Source organism: Podarcis bocagei, assembly GCF_964188305.1.
Source record: "Podarcis bocagei genome assembly, chromosome: 13".
Taxonomy (NCBI): domain Eukaryota; kingdom Metazoa; phylum Chordata; class Lepidosauria; order Squamata; family Lacertidae; genus Podarcis; species Podarcis bocagei.
Window position 1 is genome coordinate 51,279,146 of NC_138138.1, and position 16,099 is coordinate 51,295,244.

A 16,099-nucleotide genomic window follows, 5' to 3' on the forward strand; every position below is an offset into this window, starting at 1 on the left:
CCCCCAAAGCGCATCTAGCCCAACCCCCGGCAACGCACGTGAATTCCAACCACTCCGATTCTCAACGCAAAACTCTTTTATGAATTGGAGTTGTAAATCGTAGAAGGTCCCGCTGATTGGGCTACGTGTTTCCCGCGGGGCGGGTTTCAAGCTCCAATTGGCTGCTGCGGTCAGAATCCCCGCCTCCTACTCCTCCCCCGCCCCTCTTCAATTGAATCCTGCTCGCACCTCTTTTCTCTGTTTCGCTTCGCAACCGCCTCTCCGTGCCTCTGATTGGCCAGCGTTGCCAGAGCGGCCCAAACCTTGTCGCCTCATTGGCCAAACGTTCCCCGCAGGAGGCGGCCTTTCGGGCGCTATTGGTCATTTCTATAGCAACGGGGCGTTCCTCTTTGCAAAGAGGCGGAAGTCGACGAGGCCCCTTCGCACACGGACATTCGCGGCTCCGCCTTGGACCTCGTCCTCCGCGCGATTGGCTGGAAGGGGCTCCCGCGGGGCCGAAGCCTTCCGACCATTGGCCCGAACTCTCACGAAGGGGGGGGAGGCTACGTTTTGATTGGTCCGCGCCCTCAAAGAAGGCGGGGTGTTCCACCCCAGATGATTGGAGGCTCCTTCCTTTCCACGTGGGAGTAGGAGCGATGGCCATGGCGGAGAGTCAGCCTGGGCCGCCTGCCTCTCTGGACCTGGGGGTAAGAAGGGGAAGGCGCGAGGGAGGGGCGGGGATCGAGGCAAGGGTGCCCCTGAGCATGTGCAGAGGGCCTTGCTTTGATCTCTCAGTTCTTGCAGGCACGTTCCTGAATTTACACCAGCCCAGTTGCTTCATGATGCCAGTATGTAACTCCCCACCCTTCTTGTCCAGCCCCATAAGATTATTGAACTCTGTTGTTTATTGTATGCGCATTTGTTTGTTTGTTTATTAAGTTTGTATACCGGATGTCTCGGGTTGGCTAACAGCATAAAAATGCAAAAATACGCAGTAAGAACAAGAACAGAACAAACCATTTACCGACACACACCCCTCCCACAAAAAAAAACCCATTTAAAATGTTATTTCCTTTTTTTACAACGCTCTTCTTGTCGGTCTTCAGGTCGTAGCTCTTGATTTTACGGTGGTTTTATTTTTCAGTGTTGTACCTTGGTAACTCCTCTTAGAGATTTTTAATATTAAAAGAATGATGCTTTTGATGAAAGAGTGCCATGCGGGGTTTAAGCCATTCCCAACTGCTGATCCCAACAAATGGGGTTCTGGCTGGCTTCAGGATGGAGGATATTAGGATATCCTGTAGGCTAGAATGAGTCCAGTTTTGTCTTCTTTATTTCTTCTGTCCTGCCTTTTGAAAACCCTTTTCATTTGGGTTCTCATTTGATTTATCTCTCCGTTATCTCTACTTAAGTAGAAATGGTGTTCCTTATTTTATATAGGTGTGATAATAATCTCTCATACCTAGAAGAACCTGCTTAAAGCTAATTTTGTTGGTTAGTAACTAAATAGCAAAGGTAATTTTAAAAAACCAAAAAATTCTGTACCTCACACTTTAGAAATGAGCAGTGCAACTCTGTGCATGTTTTACTGGGGCTTGTAGAATTTCAGCTTCCCAAAATCAGGGGTGCCCTCGGAATTCAAAATATAGTTTGGTTGAATTGATATAATTAAGCTTTGCTCAGTAGGTAAATCGTGTGTAAAATTGATTAGCAATCATTTAAATGATTGCCAAGTGTTTACAGCTATATATTATTTTTAGACCCATTTCAGAATGTTTTCAGAACCATTTTTTAAGGCATGGAATGCGTTGCGCTAATCTAGGCCATGTTTGCACCAAACATTTAAAGCACAATGACGCCGCTTTAAGCAGCCGTTCACGGTTTTCCCTGAAATAACTCTGGGAATTGTAGCTCCAAGAGGGGAATTGGAAGTCCCCTAACCCCTCGCAGCACCCTTAACAAACTACAGTTAGCGATTTAAAAGCATTGTGTGGATGGGGCCCTTGTCTGGATGGGACCATGGCGTGGGTGACGGTGGCCGGATATGCTTTACCAAGGGATTTTGGGGTGAGGTTCTAACAGAGAGGCCTTTTATATGAGGAAATTGTGCATTTTGGTATTGGGAGCAGTGAGGCAGGTGAGAGGATGATGGGGGAGAGAAGCCCGACCTTCTGCTCTCCAGAGATTTTGGACCAAAACCTCCATCATTCCTGGCGGCTGACTGTTCCTGGTGGGGTTTTTCTTCCATATCTGGAGCGCTTTCTGGTTCGTTAAAAGCTGTGGCAGTGCGTTCTGGGGTTGTTCACCATATTATGGCCAGTTTGCTTTCCCCGCTTGCTTTGGGAGGGGAGAGGTGCATATTTTGAAAATTTCCCCTCCTTTCTGTTTTCCTCCTTGCTCTAGGAGAGAGTGGAAGCAGATCTGCCGGCAGCCCTCGGCCTCTTGAAATCCCTCCAGGACCAGGTGAGGGACACCTTCTTCCTTTTCCCTTTCCCGGCAGACGTCCCATCTCCCATCCCTCTTTAAGCTTCACAATCTTTCTTATTTTGCCTCTTGCTGGGGTACAGGTGGTTGCAGTGACCCATCATGTACAGACTCTGGCGCAGAAGGTTCGGGCAGGAGCCTACCCCACCGAGAAGGTGAGTTGTTCTTGGAGGAATTTGGGGTGGGGAGCCTAATTCGCACCTGGCCCTGGCTTCTCTGTGACTGCTCCATTTCTTGGTATGGTAATGTGAACCCCCCCCCAAAAAAGGCAGGTGCCTCTGAGCACGTGAAGAGTGCCCTTCCCGTTACTGTGCTCCAGCTTTGGGGCAGGCCTCAGTCCCCAGAGCATTCAGCTAAGGCAGCCCTCCCCCAAGTTTTATAATTCTGAAGTTTGAATGATTTTATGATGCACTGCTTTGATATATACTGTATTTTTCACTCCATAAGACGCAGCTAGTTTTTGGAGGAGGAAAACAAGAAAAAAAATATTCCGAATGCCAGAAGCCAGAACAGTGAGAGGGATCGCTGTTCTGGCTTCTGGGATAGCTGCGCAGCCTGCATTTGCTCCATAAGGCGCACACACATTTCCCCTTACTTTTTAGGAGGGAAAAGGTGTGTCTTGTGGAGCAAAAAATACAGTAAATAACAAGCTGCCTGTTTATATGGACAAACTTTTCTACTTAATTTTGTTTCAAAAACAATCATATACCACTTGATTTTTTATTTTTTATTTTTGCAAATACCTCAAAGCCTTTTTCAAAAAGAATAAAAATGAAAATTTCAGTTTAAATAAATGTTAAAGGTGATAAAACATTCAAGAAATAATCAGAATCAATTTTAAATGGAAAGGCAGATTAAAATACGCATCAACATTCTGCATGTCTCGATAGCCTTGCCTAAAAAATGTTTTTAGCAAGTGCTGAAAACAGTACAGGAAAGGCCCCTGCCTGGAATCAATAGGCAGGGAGTTCCAAAGGTTAGTACGAACTGAGTATTGTGGGACTCGCAACTCCCACCTGTCCCAGGCATCATGGTCTCTCATGAGGGATGATGGGAGTTGTAGTCCAAAACTAGGGGAGGGGCACCTGCATGGGAGAAGGCTATCGTAAAGAAAATACCATTGAATTCCCAAGGTACTGGCCACTGATCTCTGACTTCAAGTCTTTCTTTTTTAAAAAAAAAATATTTATTGAGATTTTACAGAAAAGAAAAACAGTATAATAAAAAATACAGAAAAAACAGACATTTAAACAAGTAGAAAAAGAAGAAAAAAGAAGAAGAAATAATCCATTTTTCAATATCTTTAGGCTCATTTGCTTATTTCCTTGACCTCCTCACACCTCCCCTTTTTGTATTCCCGTTTATTAAATCCTTTCAGCAAATCCTTACCCTCTTTCATTTATCTTTACTCTATATTCTTAACCTATTATAACTATAAATTTTCATCCATATAACTATCTATATTTACATATTCTTATTAGCCTTAATACCAAAACCACTTATTTTCAGTCCAACATCATTTTAACATTCATTAATTTTACAGTATTTCTGCAGATAGTCTTTAAATTTCTTCCAGTCTTCTTCCACCATTTCTTCTCCCTGATCTCGGATTCTGCCAGTCATTTCTGCCAACTTTCTTTCCAGTTAAAAATGTCCCATAATTTCTCTTGTTGGCGTATTGGGGGAGAGGGCTCTGCTCCCCCATTTATATATTTAACCAAGTCAAACCAGATTGAATAACATGTGTCTTTCCTTGATACCTCTGTGTGAATGAACTTTATGCATTAGCTTTTCTGTCATGGCCAGAATCCGTGCCACACCAGAGTTCCCATGCGCTTCCAAAACCACCCCTTACTCTTTCTCACTCCCAGGGCCTCAGTTTCTTGGAAGTGAAAGACCAGCTGCTGCTCCTCTATCTCCAAGACCTCTCTCACCTGATCCTGGAAAAAACTTCGGGGAACTCCCTGGCTGACAACCCTGCCTTGATGCGCTTGGTGGAAACCAGAACGGTAGGCGGGGGGAGGAGGCCTGGAATAGGGGAAACCTTTGCAGTGATGATTCCTTACTGAATTGGTTAGTTGCTTTGTTTTGCCCTGGGCGACCCAGAGCATCTTGAAGCCAACCAGCCAGACAGATAAGAAAAAAGCTCACATAGATAACACAGGAAAAAAGAAATACGTTAGAAACATCCCACACATTTCTAAAGGTCACAGATCGTTAAAGGCCTCCGGGAAGAGGAATGTAACGAAGGTGCCTGGGGAGAGTATTCCACAAATGGGGAGCCACCACAGTAAAGGCCCTTTCTCGTGTTGCCGCCCTCCAAACCTCTCATGGATGAGGCACATGACAAAGGGCCTCAGATGTTGATTGCAGGGCCTGGTTTGGTTCCTATGAGGAGAGGTGGTCCTTGAGGCAGGCATTGTGGTGCTGAGCCAACGAAGGCTTTATCGGTCAAAACCAGCACTTTGAATTGGGCTTGGAAACTAATTGGTAGCCAGGATTGGCTTTATATCCTCAAACCGTGAGCAACCTGGTTGCGGAATTCTGCACTGCTTGGAAGATTCCAGGCAGAGGGCCTTCTGGGTAGTAGCGCCCGCCCTGTGGAACACCCTCCCATCAGATGTCAAGGAAATAAACAACTATCCAACTTGTCGAAGATATCTGAAGGCAGCCCTGTTTAGGGAAGTTTTTAACGTTTGAAGTTTTATTCTGTTTTTAATGTTCTGTTGAAAGCCGCCCAGGGTGGCTAGGGAAATCATAAATTATTATTATTTCCGAGAGGGACACAGGTGGCGCTGTGGTCTAAACCACAGAGTTTAGGGCTTACCGATCAGAAGGTTGGCGGTTTGAATCCCTGTGACGGGGTGAGCTCCCGTTGCTCGGTCCCTGCTCCTGCCAACCTAGCAGTTCAAAAGCACCTCAAAGTGCAAGTAGATAAATAGGTATCGCTCTGGTGGGAAGGTAAACGGCGTTTCCATGCGCTGCTCTGGTTCGCCAGAAGCGGCTTAGTCATGCAGGCCACATGACCCGGAAGCTGTACGCTGGCTCCTTCGGCCAATAAAGCGAGATGACCGCCACAACCCCAGAGTCGTCCGCAACTGGACCTAAAGGTCAGGGGTCCCTTTACCTTTACCTATTATTTCTGAACCATATACAGAGGCAGCCCTATGTATAACACACTGCAGTAATCTAGCCTGGAGGTTACCAGAGCATAGACGGCAGAAGTTAGTCTATCCTTGCCCAAAGGACGGGCACAGCTGGGTCCCCAGCCAAAGCTGATGGAAGGCACTTTGACCACCTGAGTCTCAAGGGACAGCAGTGGACCCAGAAGTACCCATTCCTTCAGAGGGAGCAGAACCCCATCAAGAGCAGGCAATCACCCACCTTCCAGTCTAGTTTCCCTCTCGCTAATGGTGCCTCGATCTTACCTGCATGCGGGATACCTGTTGGTCTTTCCACCTGCATGGCCGAGTTGTAGGGTCTGCAGCGCAGTGTTAAGACCCTTGTTCTGCGTGGAACATCTCTGCTTCAGTCACCAGCACCTCCAGATTAAGGGTGACTCTTTGTATATTTGACACTCGCTGTTCCCGCTGCCGAGCTGGACGAATTGTGGGTCTGTCTCTGGTCAGGCTGCAGGCTGACCCCTCCCTGTCCTTGACATCTTGGCAGGTCTTGGAGAAGATGCGTCCCATTGACCAGAAGTTGAAGTACCAGGTGGACAAACTTGTGAAGGCGGCCGTCACAGGGGCGCTGGGTGAGACATGCGGACATTTGCAGCTTCAGAGTGGGGAGGAGGGAGGCAATCCGAGGGCTCTTCCGAGAGTGCAGCCTAATTTGCAATCCCGGGACACTTTTCTTTCCAGGCGAAAACGACCCACTGCGGTTCAAGCCGAATCCTGGCAACCTGATGAGCAAGGTATGACAAACAGGTGCTGGGGGCGGCTTTGGTTCAGGAGCAAGGCCTTCTGGGTTTGCCAGAAGTAGCGGTGGGCTGGCATTGGTCTGGAGTGGCATGTCCTTGCTCATTTTAGAGACACAAAATAGAAGGGCCTGTTCAGGGCCTATTGTTTGGCGGGGCCTTATCGGTGGTGGCACCAGTTCTCTGGAGTTTCCTTTTCGGGGAGCATGAGAGCTTATATTTTCTGATGTCAACCAAATGCAATACTTTTACCAGAAGCCTTTGTCTACCGTGGGACTTTACATCTGAGTAAGGTTCTGTAATTCAGCAGCTTTTTTTGTTCTTAGTTTAGAATTAAGAAATTTTTTAAAAATGCAATTCTTACATCATTACTGCTTTTGATGTGTGCGTTTCTGCATCACTTTTAAATGAGCCCTTATGAAAATGTGACAAACTTCAAGATTTCCAAGTGGTTAAGGTGTGCCTCGTCTCGATTCATAGAATCATAGCTGTAGAGTTGAGAGGGACCACGAAGTTCAACCTTCTGCAATGCAGGAATCTTTTGCCTATTGTGGGACTTGAACCCACCACCCTGCGATTAAGTCCCATGCTCTACCGACTGAGCTTCACTTTTAAGAAACTACTTAATAATAATAATAATTTATTATTTATACCCCGCCCATCTGGCTGGGCTTCCCCAGCCACTCTGGGCGGCTTCCAAAAGAATATTAAAATACTATAATACATCAAACATTAAAAGCTTCCCAAAACAGGGCTGCCTTCAGATCTCTTCTAAAAGCCTGGTAGTTGTTGTTCTCTTTGACATCTGGTGGGAGGGTGTTCCACAGGGTGGGCGCCACTACCGAGAAGGCCCTCTGCCTGGTTCCCTGTAACTTGGCTTCTCACAGTGAGGGAACCACCAGAAGGCCCTCGGTGCTGGACCTCAGTGTCCGGGTAGAACGATGGGGTTGGAGACGCTCCTTCAGGTATACTTAAAAGCTTCATTATTTGTTTGTTTCTTTGGTCTTTCCTGTTCCTACATTAATTCTTGTATTTGTTGGCACTCTTCCCCTTTCTTACTCTCCGGCCCGTGAAGAAGTTTCCCACTTCCTTCAAGCTCCATTTTGTGGGGGTTTGATGTATTTTACGATCCGCCCTCCCCACCTTGGGTTCTGTATGTTGTTGAACAGCAGCCTCCCATCACCCCTGGCCATTGGCCATGCTGGCTTAGAATGAAGAGGGTTGTATCATTTTCAGATTGTGAAACACTGGGCATTGAATGATTGTATTCTGCCCTCCTTGTTACACCTGTACAGTGCCTCCCCACCAGATGCTAGATTCGCACCATATAAATAAGGATTTTATAACGCCTCGGTGGAGCAGGCCAAGGCTTGTGTGTTCAAGAATCCCAGCAACCAAACGTTTATTTTAAAAAGGGAAGAATCATGGCAAACAAATGTTGATGTGGCTGGTTGGGGCCTTGCCTGTTCTTGAACCAATTGAGGTCCTGTCAGAAGGCATTTACAATGGTACCTCGGGTTAAGTACTTAATTCGTTCCGGAGGTCCGTACTTAACCTGAAACTGTTCTTAACCTGAAGCACCACTTTCGCTAATGGGGCCTCCTGCTGCCGCCGCGCCGCCAGAGCACGATTTCTGTTCTCATCCTGAAGCAAAGTTCTTAACCTGAAGCACTGTTTCTGGGTTAGCGGAGCTGTAACCTGAAGCGTATGTAACCTGAGGTACCAGTGTAATAACTAAAAAAAATGCTTGATCCCCGTGTCTTTTTCCTCTCTTAATTGCAGCTTGACGACTCGGAGGAGAGCGAACATGAAGAAGCCGCTGGTGGCGCAAAGAATTCTGGGAAGGGGGCGTCCAAAGGAGGGAGCAGGAAATACGTCCCGCCCCGCCTGGTTCCTGTACATTATGGTATGCAATTTGGGTGGCGGTAGAGGAAGGTTGGTGTGGCATTGCTAACCAGAGCTGGGACGCGGTGCTGGCAAATTTGCCCTTGCCCCACCCCAGAAGTGGCTGCAATCGAGCGGCTGGTAGTTGGCTGCGCCAGGCCGTGTCAGACTGTTGCATCTCTTTGCCTCAGATGAAACGGAAGCTGAGAGGGAGAAGAAGCTTCTGGAGCAGGCCAAAAAGCGAGCGCTCAGCAGCTCCATCATCCGGGAGCTGAAGGAGCAGTACTCGGATGCCCCGGAAGAGGTCCGCGAAGGGCGCTACGCTCACGCCAGCCGGCAGAGCCGAGAGGATGAGCACCGGTTAGTTTGGAGGGGTGGGGAGCCCTGGGGAAGAGAGGGGCAGAAGTCCAGTGTGTCTTGGCAAGTGGAAGGGCAGTGAGAAGCCAGGAAGAGCTCGGGGGCTGGATGAAGCCCAGGATGAAGCTGGATTAAGTCTCCTCCAGCAGCCTGTTCTCACTGTGGTCCAGCAAACGGGAAACCCCGCGAACGTGCTGTCCTCACTTGTGAATCCCAAGAACTATTCTTTTGAGGCACAGGTGTGGTAGGAAATACAGTGTTACCGTGGTTGTCACGCGCTTTGGTACTCAAACAACTTGGAAACCAAACACTGCAAACCCGGAAGTGTTCCGGTTTGTGAACTTTTTTCGGAAGCTGAACGTGCTCCGTTTTGAGTGCCACACTTCCATTTGGAGTGTTACGCTGAGGTCTGCCTGTTTTTGCTACTTATTTTGCGTTTTTGCTTCTGCGGCTCCTTTTTGTTTTGTTTTTGTGACTGTGTGGACTGACGGATTGATGGTGTGACTGCAGTACATTGTTTATTGCTTTCATTTTATGGTTCAATGGTCTCGTTAGATAGTAACATCCATGTTAAATTGCTGTTTTAGGGGTTGCTTTTAAAAGTCCAGAACGGATTAATCTATTCTGAGTTGCTTTCTATGGGAAAGTGTGCCTTGGTTTTGGAACGCTTTGGTTTTGTAATGGACTTCTGGAACGAATTAAGTTTGAGAACCAAGGTACCACTGTAGCCGGTTTGGACTCCGCTACATCTTGTGGTGAATTCCATAGTTTAGCCATCACCCATGGATTCTGGTATGAAAAGAGAGGGAAGAGAATCTTCCCTCCACACAATGCCTAATTTTCTGCGCTTCTTCTGGTCTGAGGGTTTTGGGTTTTCTCAGAGCGGAGCGTGGGTGTTGCAAGGGATTCTGGGGGCTGTTTTCAGGAAGAGGGTGGAGCATGCTGGGAGATCAAGCTTCCGGGCTCCACGCCAGAGCTGCAAAAGCCACAGGCCCTGTGGGAAGGTTGGAGAGACTGCCTTTCAAAGCGCAGTCCAGCCCCTGTTGAGTGCAGGGATTCTGGAGTTTGAGCCTCGGTAGCTGCTGGCTGCTTTAAGAAAAAACCCCACATTTTGAAGCAGTTTTCAGAAGACATCTGAACGTAGGCAAGGTTGATTCCTGCCAAACCCCCTAGTGGCAGGGAGTTCCACAGGGCACTAAAAGCGCAATCCCTAGTGAAGGCCAACCGGACCTCAGGGGTGCTGGGAACTTCCAGAAGTGCCCCCTCAGAGGGTCTCTGGATATCTCCACGGCAACTAGTCCCGCCTCTGAGCTGCTCTTCCTGCCAGGAAGATGATCTCCATGTTCAAATGAGCGGCAGGATGTGTGTGTCCAAGAGAGATCTTTCTATTGGTCCACAGCGGCTGGTGGAGCAGCCACATTCAGAGGCAGCGTACCTGCTAAAGCCGGTCGCCTTGAGTTTTGGTAACAATTCTCCCTGCCTTCCCCGTGGCTTCATTCTGCAGGACAAACTACGAGGAGAGCATGATGGTCCGTCTCAACGTGACCCGGAAGGAGAAGGCGCGCCGTCGACGAGTGGGGGACCTGGGCTCGCAGCTCAGCTCCCTCACCCACTTCGGGGACATCACCGCGTTGACCGGGGCAGCAGCCCCATTGGGAGAGGTGAGCCGTGGGTGGGTGGGCGGCTCTTGCCTGAATCACACAAAGTAGAAATTTGGAAGGTATTCATGCAAGTCCCGCTTTCTGAACTCAGTGCGTTCGCTGGAAATTGTTCGTGATGCGAGTGTTTGCATAGTGGATTGACGGTTTCCCACAGGGAAATTTCTAGTGCGTTTCCGACTGTGGGAACTCTGGGAATTATAGCTCAGAGGTGAATAGGGGCCTCCTAACAGTGTTCTCAAAGCTACCAGCATGAGTTTGACCAAACTGCGGGAGGCAGTGGAAGACAGGAGTGCCTGGCGTGCTCTGGTCCATGGGGTCACGAAGAGTAGGACACGACTAAACAGCAACAACAACTTAATAATAATAATAATTAGTAATAATATTTAAACCACAGCCACTCTGGGCGGCTTCCAGCAAAATATAAAAAATGCAATCAAACAGGGCTGCCTTCAGATGTCTTCTAAAAGTCAGATAGTTGCTTATTTCCTTGACATCTGATGGGAGGGCATTCCACAGGGCAGGCACCACCACCAAGAAGGCCCTCTGCCTGGTTCCCTGTAACTTGGGGGTGATGGGGGTGGAGAGGCTCGGGGCCAAGGCCGTTTAGGGCTTTAAAGCACCAACGCTTTGAATTGTGCTCGGAAACATACTGGGAGCCAATGTAGGTCTTTCAGGACCAGTGTTATGTGGTCTTGGCGGCCGCTCCCAGTCACCAGTCTAGCAGCCGCATTCTGGATTAGTTGTAAATAACAAAGCAGTGTCGTGCTGCTTTGCCTGCGTCCCGGAAATGGAACCAGTGTCCTGTCCCACTTGGTTGCTGGAGAGGTGGCGCCATAAAATGTTCCCGCCATTCACTTTTCGAATGACATTTGGCTAGGCCTGCTTTGTGTAGGTGAACCACAAAGCTAAGGGTCGCTTGACGGTCTGCTTAAGCAGCTAACAGTCAGTTCAAAAATCTCTGGCTGCGCGTCAAAAGATGCGATTTAAAATGCCGTTTGATGGCAGCCTGCAGTTCCGTGTAAGGTTTTCATTTTTTTTTTTTTTTAAAAATATTTTTATTGGGTTTTCACATTTTATATAAACACAAACAACACACCAAAACAAACATAAAAAACAACGAACAAAAATAGTTCCCGAAAATCTTATTTTCTAACCCTAGTCCTTGACTTCCCCCCACCCCCTCCCCTGCATCCCTATTCCCAAACTTATGTCAGCAAGTTGGCATTTCTTCCATCTTAATATTAATCCTTTTATAAAAAACAAAAAAAAAAATAAATTTTCCCTAAGTTGGACCCCAATTCTCTTCCCTCGATTTCTCATTTTTTCTTACATAATTTTCTTAATACTAAACCCCCTGGTCTTGAGTGTTGTTTAAATTTGATACTTCCCTCCCTCCCCTCCCCGCTTTGCGTCCTTTCCCGAGACATGTCCAAATTAACAGTTTTTAGCCTGGATTCCGGATATCCGAGGCTCTCAATTCTCTTTTAGTCCCTCTCCGCCGGTTTTGTTGGTAGTCCTTTTTGTCTATCATCGAGTCTCGAAAGATTTCCTTAACAATCAATCCAATCAGTCCATAGTCTCTTCCCATATTTAAAGGCAACTGCTGAGGAATTTCCACAAGGCCTAAGTCTTGCTGATAGTCAAAATCAAAGTCTATGTGGAGGCCCCAATTGTACTTCTTTATTTCGAGCTCCTGAATTCCATAAAGTCCCAGGGCCTCCACTTTCATCTTCTGTATCTTTCGTAGGCTTAGAGTGGATTTAATCCAATAGTCTCCTTGCTTGTGTTCTCCAGATGTCGGCTTCTGGTTAGTACTTTCCCAGATCACTTGTTCTCTTTCTTGTTTTGTCTTCTCCTCTTCTTTGTTTATTGTTTCAAATTCAGCTGTGGGTTCTTTCTCACTCAGGCCCTCATTACTTTCAGCAGAACTACTTGTTTCCAAATCCAAGGTCGTCAATTGTTTACTCATAGCTGTAGTCTGCTCCTGTAGGGTTCCCACCAGTGAGAACATTCTTTCGATTTCTCTCAGTATCTTTCCACCCACAGCCATTGTAATTCCACAGAATTCCCCCTAGAGGGAATCTGGTTACTGAGTAACCTTTTCTCCAACAATCCTCTGTCCTATTATTGTTTCTTTGTTTCTCAAAATTTTAGTTCAATTGTAACTCCTTTTAATCCGGAGAGGTCTTAAACAGCAATTTTTTTCACTATTAATAGTCCATTTGACAGCTTTTGACAGCTGTCAAATTCTGCTCCTCTATACAGGCTCCAAAGCAGGTCGCTCCCGGGCCCGGGAGGGAGGGTTGTTTACCACAAAACAAAGACTCTTCCAACACTCCACTCTCCTGCTCAAATTTGCCTTTCTAAATCTTGGAAGTTACTGTCTTTTTAAAACTCACCCTTTACAGGGTAGGCACTCCAGCTTAGTTCTTATTTCGTTGCTCTGGATCGTCTGCAAGGGGGGGGGGTGGGGACTTCCTTTTAGCACACCCCCCGGTCGTCTCAAATTCCAAAGGTAAAAGTTTTAAAGTTCAGTTCCAAATTACTCACGGGTTCTTTTTTCAGTCCGAATTTCAAGGAAGGAAGTCAGCGCTCTCCAGTTATGGCTCGCGGCTTCGCTCAGCGGCGGTAGCGGTCGACTCTCAGTGCCACGCCGTCCCCTGTATCCCCTCCGTAGCCTTTAAAAAGGCTCATTGCGAATCAGGGGGGGCGCTTAAGGCACCCGCCGAGTCTTCAGTCCGCAGGCTTCCGCGCCTGCGGTTTTTAAGGGTCCCCGTGTCGCCGGCACGGCAAAGACCCATCCACCGCTGAGCCGATTCCCTCCGGAGCTCGGAGGGAATCCGCCATTTCCCGATCGCGCCAACCCGGAAGTCCCCCGTGTAAGGTTTTCATGGTTTCTTTCCTCGCATTCCCGCCTTTCAGGATTCGGGCCCCCAGAGGAAGAAGAAGAAAAAGGTCGGCATGAAACGAGGAAAACAGAAAAGAGGCAAGTGCCATTGAAAGATTCTGGTTTTCTTGGCGAGGCGAAGCTCACCCTCGTCCGCACAGAGGCCCTGTCGAACCCTACACTTAAAGCTCTATGATACCACTCTTGGGAAGCCAGGAATTTCCTTGAAGGACTCCTGGGAAATGTTGTTTGTCAAGCGTGCTGAGAATTATTCCTTTCCCAGAACTACAATTCCCAGTGTGCTTTAACATTCAGTCCCTCTTTCCAGGGAACTCTGGGAATTGTAGCTCTTTGGGGCAACCCTCAGCGCCCTTAAACTACAGTTCCCAGGAGTCTCTGGGGGAAGCTGTAACTGTTTATAAAGTTCTGGGGGTACTGCTTTAAACGCATGCTGCTTGATGTGGCCAGTGAAAAGCAGGTTGGCAAAATTTGTACCTGGAGGGTAAGGGGAAAAAACTTTGCCGGAAGCTGTTCTGTAGCACCCGAGTCTTCCCCCTCACCCCATGTCCCCCTTCTTGATGCCAGTTCCTCACAGAGGTCTAGCTGCATGAGATAACCCATGTACACGTCCTGTCCTCTCCTCTATACTAACTCACTCTTTTTTTCTCTCTCTTTCTCTTTCTCGTTCTACCCCACCCCAGGTTTCCGCAAGAGGCGATAACCCCCTCACAGTACTTGGGACCGATCTCTGCAACCCCCAATATCTCAGGATTTTTCACATCCATTAGATTTGGTAACAATAAAGCTCAAGCGCTCATTTCTCTTTTCCCTGTCAAAAAAAAAAGAAAAAAGATTTGTTGTGTTTTTCTTTCTATCTTGTGAAGGGAGGGTGGGAGAGACCCACCTGCAGGAGATCTTCATGGGGCGGAAGCATCAGAAAGAAAGCTGGGAGCAGGCTGGTTTGTCTCGCACAAAACAGAAGAAGAAGCAGGGAGGCAGTATGGTGCATTGGTTAGCGTGTCACACTACTAGAGTCTTGGGAGAGCCAAGGTTCAGCCATGAAGCTTCGCTGGGTGGGCCTTGGGGCCAGTCACTGCCTCTCAGCCGAGCCCCACCTCACAGGGTTGTTGGGATTAAATGAGGGGGAGAAGAAAGATGTATACAGTGGTGCCTCGCAAGACGGAAAACTCGCTAGACGAAAGAGTTCCGTTTTGGAGGTGCTTCGCAAAACGAATTTCCTATGGGCTTGCTTCGCAAGACGACAATGTTTTGCGAGTTCCTGCTGTTTTTTTTTCCTTCCCCCCCTTTTTCTAAGCCGCTAATCCGCTAATCCGTCAATGGGCTTGCTTCGCAAGACGAAAAAACCGCTAGACGAAGAGAATCACAGAACGGATTCTTTTCGTCTTGCGAAGCACCACTGTACTCCTTGGAGAAAAATAGGTGGGGTATAGTAAAGGTAAAGGGACCCCTGACCCTTAGGTCCAGTCACGGACGACTCTGGGATTGTGGCGCTCATCTCGCTTTATTGGCCGAGGGAGCCGGCGTCCAGCTTCCGGGTCATGTGGCCAGCATGACTAAGCCGCTTCTGACGAACCAGAGCAGCGCACGAAAACGCCGTTTACCTTCCCGCCGGAGCGGTACCTATTTATCTACTTGCACTTTGACGTGCTTTCGAACTGCTAGGTGGGCAGGAGCAGGGACCGAGCAACGGGAGCTCACCCCATCACGGGGATTTGAACCGCTGGCCTTCTGATCTGCAAGTCCTAGGCTCTGTGGTTTAACCCACAGCGCCGCCTGCGTGCCTAGGTGGGGTATAGATGCAATAAATAAGAATAGTGTTTTCATTTCTCCTCATAGTCTAGAAACTTGGTCTGTTTTTTCCCTTTGAAAATGAAGACTGGGAACCTGGGGCGGGGAGGTCTCCCCAACCCCCAGATACCCATGGGGGACACCATTGATTTGGAATGGAAATCAACACAGTTAAATAATATATTTTTCAGTCGGGTCCGTAACCACTCGATCCCTCCTAAAACCTGCTCCCCATGTTGATCCCCATGCCCCCCCCCAAAATGTGTGCCTTGCTCCCCTCCCTCTCTGCTCGCTGTCAAAAGAGGCGTGTAAATTCGCAACTCCTTTCTTTTTTTTATCTCTTTTTCTTTTTTTCCCTCCCCTTGAGCAAGGAAACCCCTTTTTAATTCGGGAATCCCCACGTCTCTTTCTCTTTCTCTCTCTCTCTCTCTCCCCCCGCCCCCCTGCTTGTCTGGTTTAGAGCTACTGGCAGAATCAATGCCATCGACCTGGTTTTGGGGGGCCGGAGCGGGAAGGGGAATCCTCCGCTGCTTTAAACCCTGATCGGGCTAAGTGGAATCCGATAAACACAGGGAGGAAATCAATCGCCTGACACACTCGAGGAATTGGGGGGGGGCGCTGCTGGAGACAGAAGAAGGGAGGGCTGGCTTTCCGGCGAGCTTAGAGAGGGATTTCCACAGGATTGAGGAGCCAGGCCTGTTTGCAAGGGGTTGGGGGGTTGAATTGCAAGGGCATCTTAATTGTTCTGTCTCCCCTACATGCATAATTTCCCTCCTCAGCTCAGAGGCCATTTTCTCCTGCGCCCCCCCCCCAAAAACCCACAATATCTCGAATCCTACCCCACCCCCAGGCATGGGTTTCCTGAGTCAGCATCGGCCGCCACGACCTTTACCAGAGTGCAAAGGAGAAATAGATTAATTCATTAGCACGGTTTTTATCGGGAGGGGATTATGATGGGGGTAAGGGGCGAGGAGAGGCGTGAATGTGGGGGGGGGAGTGGGGTTTTAAGAGCAAGAGAGTGGGGGGGGCTCGCAGGCGTGACTACGACTGGATAAAGGGGGGCTTTTGTGGTTTGAATATCGGGGGTCGGGTGCGAAGGGGGAAATGAGCAGGTTTTTG

The 16,099-nt window shown here is 48.3% G+C and overlaps 1 protein-coding gene across 1 annotated transcript; it reads left to right on the top strand.

Annotated features, from left to right (window-relative positions):
* The first annotated feature begins 542 nt into the window (after positions 1–542).
* Positions 543–14,030, top strand: NGDN (neuroguidin). Its single transcript, XM_081168107.1, has 11 exons — positions 543–686; positions 2,383–2,442; positions 2,547–2,618; positions 4,335–4,472; positions 6,133–6,217; positions 6,327–6,379; positions 8,165–8,288; positions 8,458–8,626; positions 10,128–10,284; positions 13,207–13,270; positions 13,873–14,030. The coding sequence occupies exons 1-11, from the start codon at positions 636–638 to the stop codon at positions 13,890–13,892; spliced, it is 993 nt and encodes a 330-aa protein (XP_081024233.1). The 5' UTR covers positions 543–635; the 3' UTR covers positions 13,893–14,030.
* The last annotated feature ends 2,069 nt before the right edge of the window (positions 14,031–16,099 follow it).

Coding starts and splice junctions, on each gene's coding strand:
- NGDN (XM_081168107.1), top strand. CDS start 636: ATGGCCATGGCGGAGAGTCAGCCTGGGCCGCCTGCCTCTCTGGACCTG. Junction 6,218..6,326: donor GGCCGTCACAGGGGCGCTGG/GTGAGACATGCG, acceptor TTTTCTTTCCAG/GCGAAAACGACCCACTGCGG. Junction 8,627..10,127: donor AGCCGAGAGGATGAGCACCG/GTTAGTTTGGAG, acceptor TTCATTCTGCAG/GACAAACTACGAGGAGAGCA.